The sequence below is a fragment of the Prenolepis imparis genome, unplaced genomic scaffold (genome assembly GCF_030444845.1).
Source record: "Prenolepis imparis isolate NDT839.2.m4 unplaced genomic scaffold, iyPreImpa1.0 SCAF_1, whole genome shotgun sequence".
Lineage (NCBI taxonomy): Eukaryota > Metazoa > Arthropoda > Insecta > Hymenoptera > Formicidae > Prenolepis > Prenolepis imparis.
In genome coordinates, this window is record NW_028141159.1 from 12,140,387 (window position 1) to 12,165,800 (window position 25,414).

At 34.1% G+C, this 25,414-nt stretch overlaps 1 protein-coding gene and 1 long non-coding RNA gene across 4 annotated transcripts in view; one reads left to right on the plus strand and one right to left on the minus strand.

Annotated features, from left to right (window-relative positions):
- The window catches only part of LOC145932736 (uncharacterized), a 122,403-nt gene that overhangs the window by 58,712 nt on the left and 38,277 nt on the right, over window positions 1-25,414 (minus strand). The window lies entirely within an intron of this gene.
- Window positions 1,239-25,397, plus strand: LOC145942477 (uncharacterized). Of its 3 annotated transcripts, XM_083051092.1 has the most exons (12): window positions 1,239-1,862; window positions 4,696-4,838; window positions 4,914-5,143; window positions 14,701-15,009; window positions 15,375-15,602; window positions 16,875-17,183; window positions 17,641-17,940; window positions 18,677-18,985; window positions 19,074-19,376; window positions 24,370-24,523; window positions 24,592-24,752; window positions 24,845-25,397. In XM_083051092.1, the coding sequence occupies exons 3-12, from the start codon at window positions 5,071-5,073 to the stop codon at window positions 25,174-25,176; spliced, it is 2,478 nt and encodes an 825-aa protein (XP_082907218.1). In that variant the 5' UTR covers window positions 1,239-1,862; window positions 4,696-4,838; window positions 4,914-5,070; the 3' UTR covers window positions 25,177-25,397. The 3 variants fall into 3 exon arrangements, with proteins under 3 accessions (XP_082907218.1, XP_082905781.1, XP_082906592.1); XM_083049655.1 differs by having other exon boundaries at window positions 4,696-5,143; XM_083050466.1 differs by lacking the exon at window positions 1,239-1,862 and having other exon boundaries at window positions 3,793-5,143.

Below are 25,414 nucleotides of genomic sequence, written 5' to 3' on the forward strand. Positions count from 1 at the left end.
ATTGCCTTGTCGCAAAAAAATGCATTAATACTGTGATATTATTTGACATTTAACATTGAATAATGGTAGATGTCATTGTCACGACATTTTTATTAACAGTTCTTCTAGTAATCTCACTTACATGTAATGTTTTTATTTCCGGTATCGTCGAACGCTTTTATATGAGGAATCATCGCGTGAATCATCTAAGAATATTTCCTCCATAAGCAATTTTTTGATCATTATTAGCCGATAAAGGTCAAATAAACGATTTAAGCGCATTACTCATTTTCTTTCGAGACGCGTTATTATTTAATCATCACCCGCGGCGAGTCGTAATAAAAGTTCCGTTATTGCATTAATGTTCTGTGATGGTGAATGCGCATTATTGTCTATCGTGCCTCGCGGGGATGAACATCACCGTCACAGAAAGCAATATGATTTCGCAATACGCTATCCGTTTCGATCGGGAGATACATACTCGTAGATCTGACGCATCCTGTTATGTGCGATTTTTTTTCACAGCCTTTGCCATGATCGAAGGCAAGATCCGATCTATGTGCGCGTTACTCGTTTCCGGGTGCGCTCTTTAGACAAACTATTAGAAGAAGCTAAATATCCCTTCCTTTCTTGGAGCTGATGGAAAAAATTCATCTCACGAATCTCAATACTTGAATTAATCTCAGAAATTAATTAATTTAATTATTTTCTCCCTCTTTTTCTATTTTTTCTACTTTTCTCGAATATTTTAGTCTATATTTTAACCAAAATAGAGCATTCTTCTATTTATTTGTATACTTATCACTAGACGTATACCATCATATCTTTATTGGCTGCCTGACACCTTTTTCAAAAGACACTGCTCTATGAAGCATCTTTTTATCGCCGATAACGCATTAAAGCTATCCCGAAAACCTACTGGCGTCTCGTAAAAATCGTTTAACGGGTTAAAGAGAGAAGCCTGGCGCGGGCGCCAAGAGCGATTCCGCACGCGGCTCCGCTTAGGAATTCCTCGCCGGGCGGATACACCTTATCGCGGCTCGTCTTTCGCGAGGAGCTATTCCCTTCGGCGCAGGTTATCCATGGGGGCCTTCAGGTGGGAGGTGGAGTCACGGGTGACGAGTCTCGGTAGGGGCCCCGTAGTAGTCGGCAGGTAAGGTAGACAGGTAGGGGCCCCCCTCGAGCTCCCACGGCATGCACGTACCCCCGGTGTAACATTGGACCCCCACTTGTGACCGGCGATGACCATCATCGAGACCGTGGCGTCTCGCCTCCTACAGTTGCAGTCGGCGCACCATTCCGCGAGCACGCGACATTCCGCACCGCGGCGGATACCGCGAAAATACCCGCTACTCTTGGAATAATAAATAATTAATAAATCTCGTTAAAAAAAAAGATACTCGAACTTCGAGTGGAAAAAACGCAACCCTCTGCCTGTATTTATAATCGCAGTATATAAATACTTCAGATAATAGATTTTGCGCGAATACGCGTATTCGACAGTGAAAAATTCGAGTACCACTATACTTCTGGCGCGAAATCGACAGAAATAACGCGTTTTCTTTTTTTTCGTCTAACAATAAGATTTACGAATCTTGAAGTCGTGCCTGGTGTACATGCGCTTTATGTATAGACGTCTGTACTTATTAATGAATAATTTGAATACTCGAAGATCAGCAGGCGCGAAGAATCAACATTTGCATCGTTTGAAATCCGTGTTTTGCTATTTAATTTGCGGAGAATTCAGTGCTACGATTCTCAGTGCTAATACCCTGCGAATATCAACATTTATTACTTATAATATAGAGAATATTATATTTAATCAATCGAGAGAAAAAGAGTAATATCTTCCAGAATAGGAGAATACAGAATAGGAGAATACAGTGAGTAATGATGATCAGAAATATAGTGTTATACTCAGATATTGTCGATTTTTAATCGAATAAAGATTGTGTTGGTTATTCATTAAATATAATGATTTCAAAACAAAGTAAAAAAATTATGTTGAGAGAAACTGGGAAATGCGAAGAAATTTTATAGGATTTTTATAGCTGGCATTATTAGGCAGTAAGAATATTTCCAGAGAAAAGTAGGAGAATCATAAATTGTCAAGATAATTAGTTAGTTTATGAGTTTGAAACAAAGTATAAAGAATGTATCTCAAGATATATTTGGGAAGAAATTTTTGTAATAATTTTATAGATGATATTTTAAATTGAGAGTCTTCAGAAATCTTAATAGAATTTAAGAAGACGCCCTAATAATTTATCAATCAATAATTTTGATAAGAGATATCGTTCTCATGATTAGTTAATTAATGATTTTAAAATGTAAATGTACCATGACTATCGAGTATGCAATACATATGCTAAAAAACATTTTCTAGATGATGTTTTGATGGATTAAGACATATTAATTATCATTAATAAATTAATGATGCTACACTGAAGGGCGATACTGAATAAATATTGTTGCTAACACGCGTAAGTCGCAAAATTATGTGCTTGCGTTGCGTAAAAGATATTGTCGTTAAATAAAATGCAATGAGAGAAAAGCGCACGAACGGAAGATATTTAATGTACGGTATTCGCGCGTGCGATAATGGTGACAGCCGGTGACAGTATTACGTTAATAGAGATGCGTGAGCGATCGAGATGTATGCGCGTGGCACAAACGATTGCCAGTGAATGCAGTAGGATGAATCAGAAAGTGCGTGTATCCCGTCGGAAAAACCTCTATTGCCCTCTCACAAAGAAAGAAAATACTAACACTTATTAAATATGCTTAATTTTCTTTTTAATTTCCTTATACAAAAACATAGATTGTATAAATATGGGTTAATTTATTTCCTTCTCTTCTTGTTTTTTGTTTTATCTTTTAAATTTATCTTTTAAATATTGATTTTTAAATATGTGTTGATAAACAAGTAATCGAATATTTGTAGATAATTATGTTTATTCTCTAATTCTCTATAATATATTGTTGAATATATGTATATAATATTTTAGCATAATATTACAATAATATTTTTCTTTTACACGATTTCTATATCAATTCAATCTATACAAAAAGGCTTAAATAATTTATAAATCACTTATGAATATTATTAATCAAATTATTTTACGATTCAAGCAACATATATACATATATATTTGAATATTTATATTTGAATTAGAGTCGTTCGAAGAGATGTTAATACAAGGAAATTAAGAATCATTAATTGAATCATTGATATCAAATATATCGGTCGATTCTTAAAGAATTCTGCGATACTTCTGCAAACTGATATATTTCATTCTTGTTTGTGAAATATTTATAATTTGATGAATCAAAACCTATATAGTTAATTGACGTTTCGCATTTAGCTATGAAAAGTTCAAGGAAATGCAGATTAAACGCGGATTTCCTTAAAGTTGGCATTATATTTAGACGATTACTTATTTGCAATTGCTTTGTACTCCATTTTATGCTAATTAGAAACTACAACGCAATAATTAACTATATGTTATTTTACATACGAGTAAAACCGATTATGTTAAAAATGGAATTACTCTTGATCCTATACAAATACGGTGATATCAAACTTATTTTCCGTCAACAAAAACTGAAAATAACAAATTAAAAAATCTTGATTAATAAAACGCTAATGATAGACAGTGAAATTAGCAACGCTAAACTTAAATTAAATAACAAATCAGTGAAAACTATATATCTAAAAAACATTAGGTTCATATTCTTTGATACTTTTATTTTTTTATTTTATTTTTTAATTTGCATTTAATTATTTTATAATATTTAATTACAGAAAATATATAAATTTCAGTTTTTACATAATAAATAAAATTCAATAAATTAAATTATCCAATTTTTATTTTGAAAACAAATTTACACACGAGCTAACATTAAGATACAATATTATTGACTTTTCTGTTAGATAAAATATTACATATAAAATATTATGACGAAACAAAAAGTAATAAAATTCTTATCGTAATAATATATGCGTTGGAAGGCTGAAAAGTTTCTCTCAACTGTTTTTGCGCGATAAAATAAAATCATATCTAAAGAAGCAATAAAGTAAAGAGGTTTAGGACAATTAATCTTGCTTCACATGCAAAAGATTAGAGCACTGAGTGCAGTACTGCCCTCTTTCTATCGATCTCTCCATAAATCACCACCTTCGCACGAGTAAAGATCTATTTCGATAGAACAGTTTTCAAGCTCTATCGTGGAATATATTATACATAGAAAAGTTTATATGCATAGATATCGTATAAATAGATTTAGTAAAATCCAACACATGTCTTAAGCAAACAAAAAATAGGAAAACGAAATGAAAGCAATACTTGCGTTTTTTTCTTCGACTAAATGCACATAAAAAATAAAAACATTTTTCATTTATTCTACTTATGTAGAATAAATTGTTCAATAATTCCCCGTTCATTTTAACATTAGATTTTATTTATATAGAGTGTTCCATTATTGTATTTTATATTTTTCATCGAATATTAAAAAGGCATAAGAGATGACTCATTCAAACTTCTTTCTAAGACAAAATCAATTTTATAATTATCAGAATTTGCTAGAAAAATATTAAAATTGGATATTTTAGACTGTTTGTTCAAGTGTTACGACAGATAGTACAATGATATCATGCTAACAATGTTTATAAATGCTTATAATAACGTAAAATTCTCCATTATCCGTTTGATATAGCGAATCTGATAAAAAAACCCTTCGCGACGTCTCGACGCCCATTTCATCCCTCAAGATCAAGAATTTTATTTCCAAGAACGACCGGTTAACGAAATCGCGAGCATCCAACACCTGACCAGGTAGTCAGGTAACCAGAAATCCAAGTCAGTGCATAGAACACGCGTAATCTCTAGAACGAAGAGGGGGACGCCCTTACATGCGTCATCGCGCTATCGCAGGTGCAAATCGTGAGCCTAGCACGTGAACGGCAGTACAACACGTGCGTTTTGCCACGACGTTTGGCATCGCACGCTGCAACAACCCGGACGTCTCCGTCCCGTCGTCGCCACAGCTTGTCGCTCACGTGCAGCGATAAATGCACCGTCGTTGCCGCGGATGACGTTCCGCGCCTTCTCCAAGATGATCACCCACTGGATCGTTTTGCTGGCTCTCGGCGCCGTCTGTCAGAGTGAGTACAATCTGACGTTTATTATTAATCGTTCTAATTAATCATTAGAGTTCAAATTATAGATTTAATGTTAGTCTGTAAAAAGACATCTGCAATTTATTTAAAAAATTGAAAATAATAATTAATGATAATAATAATGAATAATAAAATGATATTTAAAACGACAAAGATATGAGAGACCATCATAAAAAACACGCTTTAAGAAAGCACAATTGCTGCGTCTATGTCTTTTTTTGCGGAGGAACAAACTCTATCTTAATTTTTCCTTATACTTCTACTTTTTTTAATTTATATCAATTTTCAACAACTTAAAAAAAAGGGATTATTATATTTTTTACAATTTAGTATAATTAATTTTTATTATAGGAATATAAGTTGACTTTCTATAATATAATGGAGCTTCTAAAGTTTTAAACGTATTCTTGATAACGCTTGTTATCATCCGCAAATTACGACCGATCATTTGCATCTTAATTGGCGAAAATCAAATCTTGATATATATAGTTTGTGATATCCGATCGAAGCACAGCGTCTTAAAATAGAGGGCTAGATGATAGGATGCGATCGATACTCATTTCTAAACGCGGCTGTAAATCGACAATGCGACTTGTCGTCATATGAACCGCTTGGATATCAGTTGTATGTAATGACAGAAATTTGTCGTCAATTGATCGCTTCGCTGAAAATTACTTACGTAATTGAGCGATTACAGGGACTGGCGATGGAAATTAATGTACATTACATAACGCAGGATGTGCTGTTCTTTATTCGAGTGCAGAATTCTTGAAAAAATATTTTCTTTCCACTCGATGACAAGTGTAATCAAGTTGGAGACTCAATCTTCAAGATTAATCAATTTATTTAAATTAATTGAATATACTTTTATATGAGATTTCAAAAAATTATTCACGATATACATAGCTTAAGATTTTGAAGAATTGGGGACTTGGAATTATTAAGATTTCATCCATTTATATTGTAGTGTTTTAATTTTAATTTTATGTGTATTTCTAATACGTAAACTTTAAATTAAATTATATATCGTTAAAGGAGGGAAAGTATACTTAGAATTATTGGAAAGTTAAGAAATAGAATATTTATTTTTGAAAATTTAATTAGTAATAACTCTTAATAAAAAATTGTCGATTTTATCTCAAATAATTATCGTATTTAGTAATATTTTTTAACATTTCTTCTTTGGTTTAGTTTAGTCAGCAATATCTGCAATAAATGATAAAGCTTTATGTTTTCCAAAAATCTTGATGTTGATTATTATTGATACTATATTAATTATTTCTGTAATTTAAACAAAAAGAAAATGTTTTATAATGTGTAATATATAACATTTTTCCAGTTCCTCAAGAGTGTAATTTTCTTATAGGATTATGTAATTTCAATGTCCGCGTAGGATCATCTTGAACAATACTTTTATGCCTCTCGCTTTTAATTGCTTTTACTATTTGAAATTATTAAGAGACGTTAACAAACATAGTAAGCGTGATAATATCAGCCATGTAATTTTTTGTATGTTTTCTTATTCTTTATGCATCCGTTTTTTAATAGGTATGTTTAATACAGTCATATGTGCGTGCATGTTCATAATAATTTTACAAATTTTTAAAATTACAATTTTTTAATACTATATATAGTATATATATATATATATATATATATATATATATATATATATTTATAATTTATTGTTTATTATTCATACTTGGAATATTGATATCGAATATTGATCACATTACTAATTATTACAAATAGTAAATCTATATTCTTTCACAAATCATATTTCGCGACGCATGATAATTTTATTTTTGAAATTTTTACAATATTTTTACAAAGCAAATATTTCGATATTCGGGAAATATCATCGAAACGATGCGAGAGAAGAAAGCAAGATTGATTGATTTCAGATTTCATTTTACTCTTCATACTCTATTCCCTCAAAAAAATTTACTTTTTTATAGATTAAATATTTTTAAATGTCGCTCTCTCTATTATATTGAAAATTCAACACTAGTAGAGAAAGTATACTTCAATTCGACATTGTTTTCCTAGCGTTAAAGTCTACTTCTATGTGCCTCAGTGGATCTACACCTTGGAAGTGAAACCAGCTTCTCTTGCATGCGCGATCTGTGTTTCGGGATCTCTTTTCTCCTTCGCCGTATGCACGTCGGCTGTATTTCATTAACAAGTTCAGCACGCAATTCGGGAGATGCACGTGCGGCGATGTGCCAGTAGCCGCACGGCTGCAAATTTAAAGGGCAATTTAAAAGGAATGCGCTGAATACAAAAATTGCTTTTTTCTTATGAAGAGAGATTATACACGAAATGTATATGTATACCTCTTTGAATAATTTATACCTATTATTTGCACATTGCAATATTCTAATTTTGTGTCATTATTTGCAATCCATTGCAATATAAAAATACAAATAAAATATAAAAAAAGTATTCATCGAATGGGGTAACTTCGGGAATCATTTTTTAAATAAAATGTAAAAAAAGTAATTGATTTAAAAAAATAGAATGTAAAAGTAAATTTCAAAATTAGTTAAACTCGAGCCGACTCACGCGATGTGTTTGTAAATTATTCCATCTGAATGGGCCTTACTTAGCCCGATGCCAACGGATTCACTTTCGTCCCGCGCGTCGCCGGAATAACAAATCAGCGGCAGCGTGCGATTTTCGCCCGACACGTTACGACGAAGCGAAATTATGCCGAGATCTCTCACGCGGTTGGAATCAGAGCGAAACGCAGCTCGTCGCGTGCACCATTTTCGCTATCCAAAGCGCGCAATTTCTTCGCCGATAAATATTTATTTGCATAAGCCAGTTATTGTTACAGATGTAAGATGTTAGAATGCAGGGGACACGCATGGACGTAGATATTGAATAATTAATAATGTCATAAGATAATATCAAAATTGATGACGATACAAATTATTTTGTCATTAGTGGTCAATGAGACAACCTTCAAATCTTTTGAAATACCTAATAGAAGACCACATTTCTGAGTGAAAATATCTGTGCAACTGCAAGTGTAAGATACGAACAAGACACTTGAAATTATTTTTGATATAATAATTATATAGAAAGTATATATATTTTATATGCAGATATGTGTATCACGTGTGTTGCGTTTCACACGCGGTCTTGGAAATATCCTGAACAATCTTCATAGGCCGGTGCATCACGCTATACATGCCGTAAAATGCATCCCGCCACCGGGGGGCGGTGAGGAATTCGTACGAATTCCGGCGCGCGGCTTCTCTCTTCTCTGTCCTGAGGCCGCACACACCCTCTTCCCAGCCCATACCAACACACGTGTTTGCATTCCAGCGCGATGTTTCACTAAATGCACGCATTGCACCGGGTTTAACCACCCTCCCGGAGGGAGAACCAGTTCTTTTGGGGCCGGCAGCGCGCCGCATCGAGACGCTGCATGTTTTACGAGAAGGCATGAAAAAAAAAAAAAAAAAAAAAAAAGAGTCCTGGAGGAGCGCCGAAACTCGGGAAGAATAGGCTACAATTATCATTCTACGTTCAAACTTCATCGCCACTGTTCCTCCCCGTCCTGTATAATAAAAACTGGATAACAGTTACCGAAACGCATGCAATCTCGGAGAGATACGTCAGAGAGATAGATGAAAAAATGTACCTTACATCATAATAATAACTACATTTCTATTGTCATAATTGAGCATGAACACATATATATTGTGCAACAAGGAAAATAAGCTTCTCAAAATTATATGTACACACGTGTACAAGAAATGAATTAATTAGATATATGAATGAAGATCGAAAAGAATTGAGGATGAACACATAAAACTATTAGCAGAATTTAAAGGTGAAAACATGACGGAAACTGAATAAAAGTGAATATCTTGTCAAGCAGAATAGAGACCAGAGTGCACGACGTAATAACGATTCGTACATGCACGATGTTTTTGCGGAAAAGATTAGACGTTACGGGTATAATGAGGTAAATCACGGTTTATACACGACTCGCAATCTGCCCTCGACTATCCAACGAACAGATATGAAGAGACTTGAGCAATGCATAACCTGGATGCTCATCGGGAACACGTGTAGTAAGTGCTTATTGTTAGTCAAACGTCACGCGTCAATAGATCGGGCTTCATTGAGCCGGCTAGTATCACCAATGTTGGAAATAAGCTGTGCAATTTATATGAAATACAGTGACACATAAATTATCTATCGTTTTTGCACAAGGTTTTACTATACTCGAAATATTAAATGACTAATTTTAAATAAACAGCATCTCGATTGTTTATAATATATAATTTTATCCTCTTTTGTTTCTTCTGTATTTAATTTGTCACATTAAAAGGATGACTTCGAAATGTCATAATAAAAGAAAATCGATATATATGATCCTATACTCATTAATTGCAATTATATTAGTGAGGGAGTCTTTCCCTCCATAAGAATGAAGTGAAAACTATCTTTTCTTTGAAATGTTAGGTAATGGTAAACAAAAAAAAATGAGGAATGCAGAAAACAAAACACGGAATTGTAGATAGAGACCACTATTTCATAACGATATCGTCGAGAAAAATTTGGTTCGCGCGATTAACATAAAATAGTAGCCGATCCTGCGGATGTGAAGGATGCACATTCCTGCATATCCTTGACACGATCCGCTCGGTTCTCGCATCAGACATACGTCTCACCGTTTACGGAATTCTCAGGTTTCAAGGCGTCGACGTCGTCACTGCCGTGCAAATATAAAAAACGGACGTGCACATACCTCGACGCGAACGCAGCAGTGCATGAAAAGAAAGACAGAGAGGGAGAACAGAAAGAAAGAGACAAATCAGTTAATTACTATCCGTCAGTATCTATCAGTTAATTACTATTGGGAACAAAAGACCAGGAGAGATATACAAAGAAATACAAACTAGTGTCATAAAATATTACACAAAATTATATGTAAATAATGTTGTGGGAAATAAAATTAAGATAAATGAGATGCATGCGAAATAAAAAAATTAATATTATCCAAATGTTTAAACAAAAATTAATAAAAAAATAAATATTAAAAATATGACAAAGAGACAAAGAGGGAGAAGAAATAATCAAAAAGTTTGTAAGAATTCTGCGAGATCACTATCGCTATGAATCGATCATGAAAAGATCTACGAGCAATATCCTTGATTTAAATATGCATAATAGCGAATGAAGGAATTGCGGATATAACTCGTAAAAATGATCTCGCGAGCGGAAGCGAATGTGACGACAATGGATCTCCGGGTCTGACCGGTAACGGTGCGATCGATTAATATTCGCGCCGGGTCGATCCGTCGACAGGAAATCGAAGAGCTGCAACCGCATTTCCGAGGTTGATTGCAGAGAGACGAGAAACTGAATAAAAAAAAAACAATCTTAGAATTCCTAGATAATTATTTTAAGTAAAAAGACTAGGATATGGAAAGAAGAATATCTGCTTTTACATCACAAGATGCTGATAAATTTAATAAAAATGAATTATTGATAATATATTGTCAAAAATAAATACAGGGTGATACATAAATTGTGAAGCAATTTGTTTGAAATATTAATAATTTTTTAATTTTTAATTTTTTTTCTTTTTAATAATTCAAGAAAATACTTAGAAAATTAGTTATAATTTTAAAAAGCTATAATTTTATTCTGTTATATCGCTTTGTTATGAAGCTTTTGAGAAACATTTTTGATGAATTTCATAAATTCTGGTTTTAACTGCGCATATGGAAATCCTTAGAGATGTCATAGAAAATGGACTTGAAATAATCCTCTTTACGAAGTTAAAAATGGTCGTTATTACGTGACATAATACTTCACACTTAATTTAAAAAAAAAAACTTCTTTTTTATAAACTTTATTTTATATAAAAAAAAATAAAAATATTAAATATATTAAAAGACAAAGAAGTTATGAATGTTTCAAACCGCTTCGCGACTTATGCACCCTGTACAGTCAGTTTGTACATTTTTTTCTTTTTGTAGAAAGTCTGTTCTCAATACACGACAAAAAAAATAAAAGATGTCTTAGATGTACTACTCGTTACCATGTATATATAACAATCAGCTTAATAAGAATTTTAAAATAGCCAATTAAAACCTATTCGAGTCAGAGAACAAGAGGCAAGACGTCAAAGAGTTATTTTACATCTCGCAGAAAACAGCTGTCTTATAATTCGATTATTAAAAGAATTCGAATAACTTCCAAACGAAAAGTCTATTGAATTTGGACCGCCAATGCTGTGTGAACCTTGCAAGAAGTTTGATGAATAGAAGAATTGCTTCCTCAAAGAATTTCCTTTGTAGTGATGCTAGCTGAAGGTCTCATCGGAAAGACATGATTATCTTGTAACATAAACATGATGTAATACGCTTGCAATAACGAGACATTATATATCATTAAGAAAAAAAACTAATATTGAACAGAATTTCATCCTATGAATCTCACAACATCTTAAATTTAATTTTAATTTTATTTTCTTATTTATGACAATTATTATATTATTATCATCACGGCAATAATTTTAATTTAATCAATCAGTTTAATAATAATTTTAGTTATCACACAGATTTGGCTATCAAATATCTAGCTATACAAAAAAGCAACTGTCAATACATCTTTTTTTACTTAAATTAATATATTGTTAATAAATTGTCACAATAGGATTTGTAGTCGATCAGTATCTAATGTCGATGTTTTATCCTAAATAAAAATGAGTCATAATTATGCTACTGCGCATCTTTCGTAATAATTATAATAATTTCTATAATTATCGTTAGTTAAATCTTCACGTCAAACAATACCAGAAGATAATTCACGCATAGATAACTACTTAAAGCACGCACATTTCTGACTCATACAAGCTGACGATTTATATTTGCTTTAACGATCTTCCGTATGGCAATATTTGAATTGGTAATTTTGAAAAGAATACATCTGTAGGGAAATTAACGTCGCACAAAAATCGAAAGTTGAATTTTTAAAATTTTCTTGTTTAAAATAAAAAATATACTATATTATATTTAAATTTTTGTAATTCTATTTGTGCATGTTATACTTTCAAAATAAATAATTTATTTCTTCTGGCCTACTTTTAAACAATGTTAGATCCAATATTTCTATTAATTAATTTCACTGTAGCTGCAATTATATAGTTTTAATTATATGTGCGTATATTCATTAAAAAATATTTTTCATTAAAACTATACATATTGACTACGATTAAATTGTACGTCGCAAAAAATGACAAAGCGAATTAATTAAAAAGACGAAATCGAGCTGGTCTCAAAAATGCATCGTAATCGCTTGCATTTTTAATTACAAAACAAGATTTATTAGAAATATTCTGAAAGCTTATTTTATTTTTGCTAAACCGATCGATTCTACATCTGGCAAATAAACTTTTTAACTCATCCTTTTTCTAGGGTCTCATTGTTTCTAATCACCCATTGTTACTAAATCACGATATACTCTTATTCTGTCACGAAAAATCCCGGACCTGTTCCAACCTGCCGAAGTCTTTGTTGAACATCAAATTTTGAAAATACTCGTACGTGACCAACTTGTTGTTCGATGTATTAAGTCTACTCCTCCTGTGAGTATATTTGTCAAAGAAAGTGTAAGAAAGTTAACGGTAACTCAGTGGAACGTACACGCTTCCTCTGGCCAAAAATTCCTGGTTGGCTCCCCGCAGAGTTAATCGTGTTCTATAAACAAGCGGGAAAGTAAGATGCCAGCGAAGAGTAATGAAACTAATAACGAATTTGCGAAGTGTATCCTTAGTAAAAACAAATAAAAATTATATTTTATCGTACGTTTAGCAAGCGTAAATATAGTACGGAATATTTTAAAAATATAGAGATTAAATATGCAAAAATAAAAAAAATAGAAAAAATTACTCTATAACTTTCTCTGTCAAATTACGAATAAATCGTCCATTATCATTCGAGATTGATGTCATAATAATTTTTCTAAGACACGATATTTTTCACAATATAATACGCTAATATTTCTAACTTGTCTGCAAACTTTCGTCGTGCGGATTTACCTCATTCAAGAGCTATCTCCATCTCGCAAGGAATTATAGTTGTTACGAAATTGGTGCAACGCCCGATTGCGACAAGGAATTTTTATGTGGGAATTCCGACATCCGATCAGACATCTAATCAGGTCGATCGGCACGTAGCGCCATAAAACCGCCGGTTCAGTGTGTCAATGTAAAGTGGAAACGACCTTCCAGTGTCAGCGACCAATTCCGCTTGTCTTAAGGACGGCGTCGGTTTTAACGCTAGCTTAGCGAACATTACGCGACAATACCAAGGACCAACTTCGGGCATATAATTGTGCACGTACTACATACCCACCATGTAGAAAGCGTGCGATGATGGATCGCAGGGGCGCTCTTCCTTCGACGATTGGTGAACGAATCTAAGATAGCTATTAGAAGTTGATTAATTTCAAGGAACTTAACAATTTTTAGCCATGCGATTTAATTTAGAAGTCGAGAGCAATTATTCCTCTATCTCCTAAAAATCGCTATTTTCTTCTATCTTTTTTAATTATAAAAAATATGATTAAAAGAAATACAACTTATTAAGTAACAAGATTATTAATTGTTGCATTATTAGAAAATTAAAATTAAAAGTTTATATATTTGCTTTACTACAAATTTATAAGATTTATCTGTATTATTAAAAATAATTGTTAAAAGTATGTATATAAAAAATATAACTATTTATATTATCAACAATTTATATAAGATTATGAATTTATTTGTTTATTATATCAATTTTAACTTAAATTAACTAACCTATTTAATTTACAACGCCTCGGGCTAAATCTTTGTTCACTTCACCTGCAAGCCGTTTAATTCACGTGATATTAATGTAAATATATGTCTTTGAACAGCTATAACTTGTGCGATATATGTGAGGCCTGCATCATAGCGATTCTTATATAATATAAAATTTTTTCAGTCCCGCAAATAGCCTTGATGTGGAAATAAAGCTGTTCTCGAAGACACAAACGATTCCTACCGCGATTCAATCTATCGATCCGACCCTGATTCTATCTGCATGTGGTGACAGACGCGCGACGCGCAAGGCGATTGTCTACGTGACTTTCGTAGCTTCCTGCCCGACGTGTCCCACATATCCGTTCTTCTTCGTGCTGGGCGTCTTCGCGTCTTCGGTTTTCCGACCGCGCTTTCGATTTTTCACGCAGGCTTGGTCTTATTAACGCATTTAACCCGTTGATGATTTCAGTGTTTGATATGACTTTGATATTAAAGTGTCTATGTCAGGGAATTTAGGAGAAAACATTTTTTAATATGTTGAGATAAGCTTCTTTTAATTCCCCATTCTCTCCCTCTTACAATTATATTGTCTTTATAAATAGAGATTAGATACCTTCAGTTTTTATCGCTCTTCATCTTTCACATCACGAGTAAAAATATTTCGTGCAACAACTTGTCGTTTATAAACTTAATTCGTAATTTACAATTTTTTTTATTTGATACCTAGGTCTTCCCGTAGCTGACGAGCCCGTTGATACGAGCACGATCGGAGGTATCGGAAATGTCTCGGAAGCAACTACCGTTCTCGAAGCGAAAGGTCATTCCATGGATGATATAATGCCGGGAACGAAACCGCCACCGATTGCCGTGGTGTTCGTCGACATCCCGGAGCACACGGAAACGGAACTGGGCTCGTCCGTGCTGTTGGCATGCCGAACCGCTAATCCTGTTGCCGAGTGCCAGTGGTCCTGGCAGCCATTACCGCCAATACACCTGCCACTTCCGGATGTCAGTGAAAGCCCGTCAGTTTCTACGAGTAAGCGCGACATTCGCTGATTTGTTTTACGATTAGCTCCTGACGAATATTCATATGTGACTTGCGGTCATTGGCGAAGAATCATCAATGATAAACTCGTGCAAACGATCTAACTTCTGAATGATTGATTACGTTTTATAGTAAATTAATTGCAAAGCAAATATATCTTCTTACTTTAATTAAAATAATTGGACATTTTTTTAAATCGTTCTTTTATTATAGCTTCCTCTAATACTTTAATTTATGCAATTAGTCTTATAGACGATCATGTTATCTCCCTTTCCATTATATATATTTATAATTCTGTAATCACGCGCTGAGTATTCATCGGAGAGCCGTTCTCTCGAATCTTTCAATGATTTCAGCTACGACGATCTCGACGATTTCGACAACCACGTCGACTCCCACGACTCATCCATTGCCGGTACGACAATTTCCGGCGTTCGGGAACAACAGCAATGATTGCTCCGTGAGATTTTCCAGTACCAAACACGAGCAGACAGGATACTGGACTTGTGCGGCGAGAGTCTCCACGAACGATCCTTTCACCAGCACCGAACCCGCCAAGCTCAGCATCGTCAACGCCAATCACGGTAGAATTTGCTCGAATTTCTTAATTCGATTTCACAAATTTCACTCTTTAATATTTGCGAATTATCTTGATACCTTTAGGTGTTAAAAATTCAATTATGTTTAACTTTTATTTCGTTTCTTTTCGTGACTAGCGAGAAAACTTCTAATTAACAGGATATTTATTTAAAAAGCAACGTATGCATATCATCGATTATGTATTTTTTTCTTAATGTAGTTATAAAATTTTCTCGTTTATTTTTATTTTCTATTTATCTATGATAAACTGATGATTAATTAAGCCTCCGATTAAATGTTTGCAAACGATAAATTATTTGAGAATTTGATAAATGTGTTATCCTGCTGTCTTTTTTTGACATTCTGTACGTTTTCTGGTATTCCTAGGAGGAAAAGCTGTTTTAACCATAGTCCCGTTCTTCGATTAGAATTTTAATCGCGTGAGCATAGCGAATAAACGCGATGTATTTGCGCAGTTGCTTTCGGACGACCTCGAATTCTTGGTGACAGAACACGCTTGACATCGCTGTTCGTCTCCATCAATTGTGCCAACTGTCATAATATATTTTCCACATCAAGTACTTTTCGATAAAAAATGTCACATCGTCGTTTATCATACAGACTATACTTCAATATTTATTTAAGAATTTTAACGTCTAATTGTCAATAATATTTAATATTTTTCGAATATCTCGCGATTACGTTCAAATAAATTTGCACTCAATTTTGATAATGATTCCAGGTGAATCATCCAAAGTGAAAGACATTTAATTCACTTTGATAATCATCTCGGATGAGTCATGTAATATGAAACATACACACTAAAAAAAAAAATTGTTAACTTGACTGAACCTTTTAACTAAATATTATTTTGTTAATTGAACATATAGAAATATTTAAATTAAATATAACATATTAAATCTAACAAAACGTATATTTGATTTAAATACTCTAATATATGTTCAATTAACAAAATAGCAATTTAGTTGAAAGGTTTAGTCAAGTTAACCAATTTTTTTTTTTTTTTACTGTGTATAAATAGATTTTCCTTTAGAGAAAAAATCAATTTTAAATAAATTAGAAAAAATCTGAACGTAAAAAATAGTCGCGTATATACAAATTAATTTGAAAGAATTAGGGGAGATAATTATCTCTAACGAATTAAGATTCTTAATTCTTTTCGCGAAATCTCGATCGACTTTCGAATGGCGCGCAAAGAAACGACGCATTGCGTAAGGAATATCGAGAAGTGCACCTGGTGCATTCGTACGTTTCAGGTATCCTCATCACGTTCACAAAGCACCAGAATGTCATCGAGGTGCCGGCTGGATCCTCGGCGCAGATAATGTGCCAAACTAAGTCGCCGGTACGCGAATGCCAGTGGTCCTGGAGACAACTGAATCAGTCGCAGCCCTGGAACCTCGATGTGAAATCATTCCCGGCCTTTGGTAACGATAGCACGGAATGCAGCATCAAGTTCAAGAACGTCCTGCCGGAGCAGGAGGGCTACTGGACCTGCGGTGCCCGAATCGACCCGAATTCCTCATTCACCCAGGCGACTCCTGTTCGATTTCTCATATCGGAAGGTACTACTTTGATCAATTATGTTAGCATTTTTTTTAAACTGTGCCCCCCCTTTATATTGACGTAAATTTGCTTATATTTTGCGCGTGCAAAAAATTATATAATAAATAATTATAGGAAATATATAATTCGAGAGAAAATATAGAGGAATAATATATCTTATGTATACTATATTTTGGAGTTTGGCCTTTAGAGTTTTATTTTAATAATATAAGATATTATTAAAATAATTTTTTCAATAATACAATTGATAATAATCTATTCTTAATTCATCATGATCATGATATTTATTTAATCAGTTTTGCAACGATTCTGTAATAATTATTAGGGAATTTGTTATCGAAAAATATTTCAACGTCGCATTAACTTAGTGTTACAACAACAGCGATTGATCTTGTACTACGCGATCCGTTTCTTCATCAAAAACCCGTCAAGAGAGCTTTCGTTTCCCTTTTATAGTCGAGTTCGTGCAGTTGTCGCGCGGCGTTCAGATTGCGGCCGGCGAGTCGGTCTTTCTACGATGCTTGGCGAACAAGCCGGTGGTACAGTGCGAGTGGTCGTGGAGGGCGTCGAACTCGAGCAAGGAACCGCTGATGGTCAAGAAGTTCAGTCCAAACAAGGACGCGGATCACGACTGTTCCGTGCGATTCAAGAACATTCTGTACGAGGAGGAAGGACTGTGGACCTGCGGAGTCCGTTTGACGCCGGACGGGATCCTGCATACGGCGCCCGCGGCCACTGTCAGCCTCCTGCCTACCGGTACGGCGACGATCGCTTTAATTAAGAAATAAATACGCCCGAAACCCTGTAATCGCGCGTCCGATCCGATCGCTGTAATTACGACCGAAGGAAATTACGTTGACGTTCTTGCGATTACGAATTGATTGATACGTCTTAACGTGAGATGATGTAAAAGTTGATTGCTCGCGTACAGAAAAAATTACGTGTAACTCTGTAAGATGTTGAGCTAAAAAATTCAAAGTGGTAATGTAATGATTTTAAACTTTTGCCTCTCTGTCGAATTAAAATGCAGAAACTATGCATCAATATACAATTGCAGTCGTTTGAGAAAAAATTAAGTATCGGGAGTATAATTCAAATCATCGATGTCGGAATTTGAAGTTTCGATTACATACTTTCCCTTTATACATTTCACCTTTCTCTTGCATTTCGCACTTAATTTATGTAGCACTTCAGCGCGAAACGTAATGTAATTGCTAATTACATTGAATCCGATTTAATCTCCTGATATTTCTGGAAAAGCGCGTCGCTGTTAATCAAAAACTAAAAGCCTTCAAGATCTATCAAGCGTTAAAATAAAAAAAAAATTATTATTATTTGGCTTCAATTTCAATTTTACAAATTTCTCGAAAATCGAGGAAATTGCATTTTTTACGTACTCGCGAAAGAAAAAAAATCCATCACGTTACAAATGCAAACGAATGCACCTTATGCGTCTTTCGTGCAATTTTTTTATCACGACGACCAATTCCAGCTAAGGTGAGCTTTGTGGATTTGCCGACGGACACGGCGGTGTCTGTAGGCACAGAATCCGTACTGAAGTGCATCACCAGCAGCCGTGTGGAGAAATGCGCCTGGATCTGGAAGCCATTAAACGGCATTGACTCCGAAAGTGTCGTTATCGACGAATTCCCTAGCAACGGGGATCTCGGCCGCGACTGCTCGCTTCATCTTCCGCAAGTGCACGCGGAGAAACAAGGTAACTGGGTCTGTCAGGTATCCATCGCATCGCTCGGCACCGTCCTAACGTCGCCATCCGCCAAACTCACGGTCTTCGAGCAAGGTAATTCGCGTATAATCTATACTTTTCTTCTCAATTTGACATATTAATTAATTTTAATGTCGCTGATTCTCTGATATCTCTCTTCCAGACGAAGTAAAGTTCTCGGAGCTGTCGCAGGACATTCAGATCTCCTCTGGTGGTAGCGTTCTGCTACGCTGCGTGACATCCTCGGCGGTGGATCAGTGCCGTTGGTCGCTCACCCCGGTCAACTCCAACACCACCGTGGTGGTGAAGCAATTTCCGGCTGCAGGCAACGAGGCACGAGACTGCAGCGTCCGTCTGAGCCACGCTCTCGCCGAACAGGAAGGACTGTGGACTTGCGGGGCCAGGATACACGGTCGCCAGAACTACACGGACGCGCCGCCCGCGAAGCTGAGTCTCCTCGAACCAGGTATCATCGAGTCCTAAAGACGGCCGCTTCTCCACCGCCACGGTGAAGGGTGGATGCACCATTAATCGATCGTCGCGCGATTTCGACGCGCTCGGCTTGGGCTCGGTAAATCGCGTAGTAGTAAATCACGATTGAGTACTGTAAATTAAAAAGGATCTTCAAAGGATCCTCAAGTGCCGAAAATTCGGAGAGCGCAGAAAATTTGAAAATATTAAGCCAGCGATAAAATTGTATTCAGAGCTCGTCTGCTTTTTTTTTAGATTGCGAATATTTAGTCGTGTCTTAATTAGAGGTGACATTGTTTTTTTTAACTCTGCATTGCCCGATCCTTTTTGTAAATTTTTGTAACGCTTAGATCCTTTTTAATGTATAGCATTCAATTATTGTAATAAACGTTCTCGCATATCGCGCGTCGCGTCAATGTGCGAAGATTATAATACTCTTGAAGCATCATCAACCATCGAAAAAACTAGACTTTAATTTAGTTAGAATTTTTTTTTATATATTTCTCAACAGCACGTTTAATTCGTGACTGAAACGGATAATCATATATGATATACCGCGCGAGTATACGTAAAGTTCATGAATTGTTTCATTAGAGAAGGCTCATTGAACGTATCGAGCGTAAGATACATTGCATGGACTATAATAAATTTTCGCTTCGCGTGAGAAGAATCTCGCGTGCAATAGGAATACTTGAGGATCTTGCGTACACGTGACGAGCTGTCACGTGTACAAGGATCTTTCGCGTGGGATGATTCGCGTGTAGAAGGACTTTGTTCGTAGACAGCCGACCAGTCAGGTATCTGTCTCATGAGATTCAAATTGACAGGCAACAAATAATGGGAGCGATCACGATGACATGGCAATTCAACAATATACAATATGTATATTGACACTTGGACATATCGAAGATTTTTCTCTTACTGATACTTAATTTTTCGTAATTGTTCTTAATTCTTAATCTGTAAGTCGCCAGACTTACTGATCATTTTTATATCAAATCATTTTTAAATCGTTAATCATCTTTTTCTGAGTCGAGTTTCGAAACACTTTCGCCCAAAGCCTGGCTAGAGTCGCTTCTGCATTCGATCGATTAAAACAATCTACGATAAGTGTTACTTGTATAATAAATCGTAGGACACACATGTATTATATATATTTTAGGATCCGTGGCCTGTGCATTGTCGCGACGACTGTCGCAACCAACCGCGATCGCGAGTGCACCAAGACGAACTGCACGTGAGCTTTGCACGCGTCGCTGCGTGTGCGTGTACATAAGTGTAGGCCATGGATCCTGACGCACGTCTTTGCAATCTGCGGTAAAAGAAACTTCACGGCACGAGCATCTCGATTGAACGGTTTCACATGCCATAGTGGATTAATAATCAAAATCTTGATGCCAAATCATTATCGAACAAAATTAGTAAGTTATTAACGAATGCGATCAGATGATATACATTTCCTGGTCCCAAGAAATCGATCTCGCTATTTACTATGCAGAAATTACATATCATGATTCGATATTGCTAACAGATGGTATATAAATTGCTTGTAATTTTTTTGTTTATTCTTTTCATGTAAGCACGGCGCATTTAATATCTAATAAGAAAGAATCGGTATAAATGTTTGCAGAATTGATTCACGACATTGATAACTCAGCTCTCATTACAACATATGGCTATATTCAACTGTCCAATCGAAAAATAGACTGTGCATAACTCATCATCCTACATCTGTATGTATATTCTGAATGATAAAAAGGATCCGCGTTCGATATCGGCGAAAAGCAATCGGCCAGAATTCACAGGGAAAGTGAAAGTATATACCATATCGATCGCGGATCCTCGCCCTGAAGACTGTCGTGGATGGAAGGTGATGAATCTTGCATGCCGATGAAGCTTCATATCGCTAGATTAGCGGTGGAAGCGCGAGTGCCTGTGAGTGAAGCTGTTGGGCTGCCGATATAGGCAGCCAATGTGTGTGCTAAAGAGAAATAATCGTAATTTTATTATATCTGTACGAGACCTATCTTACACCACATGATCATCACATTTTATTGATTAAATTGTGTCACTTAATTTAACCGCGATGCTGATTGCGAGAGCCGAATTGTTTAAGACGTCTAAGCTAATAACTTTCGTGTTCTGTCTCAGTATAAAAAAGCAGTATTATATTAAATAAAAATTTAATTAAATAAGATATAACGATGATAAAATGTTTACAGTAAAAGCAAAAATTTTAAACTTTAATTTTAACATACATACACATGTATAATATATATAATTAAATATTTTCTATTTAAACAAAATTATATTTGCATTATTTAATTATGTATTTCTTAAATAGATGTACTAAATCTCTACTGAGCAGAACATGAAAGAATAAATTTTTCTCAATTATATATATTTTTTTCAATTATATATATTTTTCTCAATTATATATATTTTTTTAAAGAAACTGTAATCCAAGTACATTTTTTTATGTCATATACGTATAGATTGCAATATTCGAACATATATACGTTTATGTGTCATCATTCTCTGCTTTACCACAATACGCAATATCCATTCTTAACTTAATTATATTGTCGTGCATTTGCATTTACTAGCATTAAATTATTTTAGCTTATTCATTCAGTCTTGGCGCATCCGTTTCTCATTCGCGATTCTCTGATAAACCGTGATTTATCGGTTTGTCGTGCGCCGCGTGATAAACCACGAATTAACAATCTTGTCAGCTTTTCTTGTATCTCTACTAATTAAGGAGGCTTCACACGAGTCGCAATTTATTGTGATTTTCTCCTTAGTAATCCATCCATCCACATTATTGTTATGCAACGGATATCGCCACAATAATTCTTCCATTTCTTCCATTATGTATATTACACGTGTTAAGTACATTTTATCTAAAAAATTATGCAAATATTGATCAACAATTTCGGATAAGACTAGAGCTTCTTTTCGTGTCAACAGCACAATTTCTTCAATTTATAAGTAAGATTAATAATAGCGACATAATATAAAAAATAAAAGGTTTATTATAATGAAAATTTCAAACAAAATTAAATACATTATTGCATTATTTAATGTTAATATAATGAAAAAACGTTGAAAAATAATTAAAGGTAAGTCCTTAAAAAATTAAAGGATTGTTAGATTTCTTATTTTACACATTTGTTCTCGATCGACACATTGTATTTTTCATTTATTATTAGCAATGCCATATATCCTTTCTATTTATATTCTCAACGAAATTGCGTACAAATAATTTTGCATTTAGATAATAAAATAATAATTGTTTATTGTTTATTTTATTTTGCTTTTCAATTATTGTAGATAGTTTAATAAAATTACAAACTACGAATCTTTTTTCATATTGTATGTATTTTAGGTAAAAGCGAGAAATATTAGATTAAGAAATTGTCTAAATGAGTGTTGATTGACGATGTTATCTAACAAAGTTACTCACAGGCACATTTCATGTTTCAAACTGCGTTTCTCGTCACATTTTCATATATGTTATTTATTATAGAAAAGTCATTTCCTCTTAAGTTGACATCGCGTTTTTGTCCATTGTGTTTATTGCTTTTAATTCATAGCCAATCTAGACATATGTCTGTTTATATATACTCAATTATTACTTATGAATAGCCGCTACTTTAATGCTAAGTAGACAATTTTTAATGTTACAATTTTCAGCGTCCAGAAAATTCATGTCCACAACGAGTAATCCTCGTTCAGCTCGTTGGTCGATATAATACAAAAACATTGTCGTGTATCGCTCCGTCATTTATTTAGCTTCGTATATTTTAGAAATAATATATTTTATTTTTATCTCTTAATTATTTAAATTTCTTCTTTAATATCTGAACATTATGAAGAATTTTGAATACATTTAATTTAGAGTCCATAAAATTAAAAATTAGGAAATTTTATTATTAGTTTCGATGCAATAGTAAAGATATTAAAATATTGTACTTTAATTAATATCGGTATTGCTTTTTCTAAAGAAAAAGATGACGTATATACAGACCAAACTAGAACGACGATTTACTTGCAGAGTGTATGAATCTTCATGTGCCATTAAGTATCGTTAAGTTCCGCGAAATATTCGCGTGTTCTCAAGCGAATTTTTGTGTCTCTGAGTTGCTGTAAACTTTTTTTGTTTTGTCTATAAAAAAATAAAAAAATAAATGGTAGTGCGAAAACAGTGGTCTTCTCACTTCCATCCTCGGTTACTAATTACATTAGAGCTGAAAAGTTCTCCTTAACTGACAATGAGTATCACCAAATTGTAATAATTAATCAATAAATTCCCAGAAAAATATTACAAACGCTAATTTTCAAGCTTTATTTAGAGTTTTATGAAAAAAAAAAGAAAGAAATTCACATAATTATTACGTTTCATAAAATTGACATTTTAATGCATAAATTATTACTATCCTCATAATAGCTTTAATATAAAAATCATTATTTAAATTTCAGTTTATTATTTCATTTTTATTTCATAGTTTATATATATCTATTTTATTTTTTTTTTATAAAAATCTGAGCACATCTGACAAAAGAATTTGGCGCTTATAATATATAACTTCTGGGATTTCAATTTCATTAATGCATACGAGATCAGCACGCTCTACATAACGCCGTTTAAGCACTTGTCAAACCACGAAAATCATCGATGCACAAACGGTGATTGGTGGTCAAAGTAGTCTATTCGTCGAATAATCTGCACCGAAGACATAGCGGCTTTTGGTGAGTGGGACGAAAAGATCAAAAAGAATTTTCCGATGGCCTCAAGAAAAATCCACATTAAAATTCAATTTATCTTTAATATAAAAGATAATGCAAAGAAATTACTTGTTATATCATTATTAGCAATTAAAATCCGCAGAAATAATATTTTATCGAAATCGTGGATTTTTCAATAAATTCTTGAGGTCATAAGGATTAAAAATAAAATCAATTTACGAGATATCAATCATTTTTAGAGCCCGTCACTATCGCGGTTTGGTCTACGCCTCATCAGATGGTTACTCTCGCATGTAGGATCGGAGCTGTGTCATCAGAGGCCAAATGTCATTGGAATCATGCTCCAAACGTTCACATACATCAGAACTCTAGCAAGCTTGCAAAAAAAACGAGGTATATATATCTCCTACCGAATATATTATTTTTCTAATACATTTCTCCGTATTTTTATAACAATGCAGACATAACATGCAAATGGATTATACCACGGGTATATGCAAACTAGTCTTCAAACCAGATCATTCCGATCTAGGAAAGTGGACTTGCAGATTTACTCTGAGGAATGAAAGCACCGACATCGAGATAGGAAGCGCTACACTCGTGTTGCTCAATACTTTAACAGGTTTGCTAGCATTTTTAATAAAAGAAATATCAGATTTTATTTCTTCTTCCATTTTTATAATAAGGATAAAATTATTCATGTGTCTTATATAGATGAAAAACTAGGATGGATCGTGGGTATCCTAACGGCTATGATTTTATTCCTGATGATAATAGTCGTGGTGCTAGTGGTGTTTAAGGCGCGAATTTTCGTTCGCAAGACATCCGAAGTTCTGGAAACTTTACCTTCCAACGAAAGCAAACAAAGCGCGAGATTTTGCGGCGAAAATAGCGAGGATCAGGGGAAAATCAATCTTCAATTCGTTGAGGACGAAAACCGTGTATCGAATATCAAAAGTGTCCTACCTAATAGAAGCCCGCGCGTGGATCGTATAGAGAAAACTCATGCAACCCCGTCCAAAGTATTTGAAAATGTTGGAATATAATATATGTGATTATTTTTTTCGTCGATATAAAAAATTTTCCTAATAGATTAACTTAAGATTATATAGTAGATAAAAAATTTTTTTCTTTTATACTATATAAAATAGCAAGAGATTAGAAAAGTAAAATAATCTTTTGTCTCTATAGAAATTACGAACAAACGTCGTGTGTGTGTGTGTGTGTGTGTGTGTGTGTGTGTGTGTGTGTGTAATTTTTAGCAATTTAGCAATTTAAGAAATT

Coding starts and splice junctions, on each gene's coding strand:
- LOC145942477 (XM_083049655.1), top strand. CDS start 5,071: ATGACGTTCCGCGCCTTCTCCAAGATGATCACCCACTGGATCGTTTTG. Junction 17,941..18,676: donor TGTCAGCCTCCTGCCTACCG/GTACGGCGACGA, acceptor GACCAATTCCAG/CTAAGGTGAGCTTTGTGGAT. Junction 24,753..24,844: donor GTTGCTCAATACTTTAACAG/GTTTGCTAGCAT, acceptor TGTCTTATATAG/ATGAAAAACTAGGATGGATC.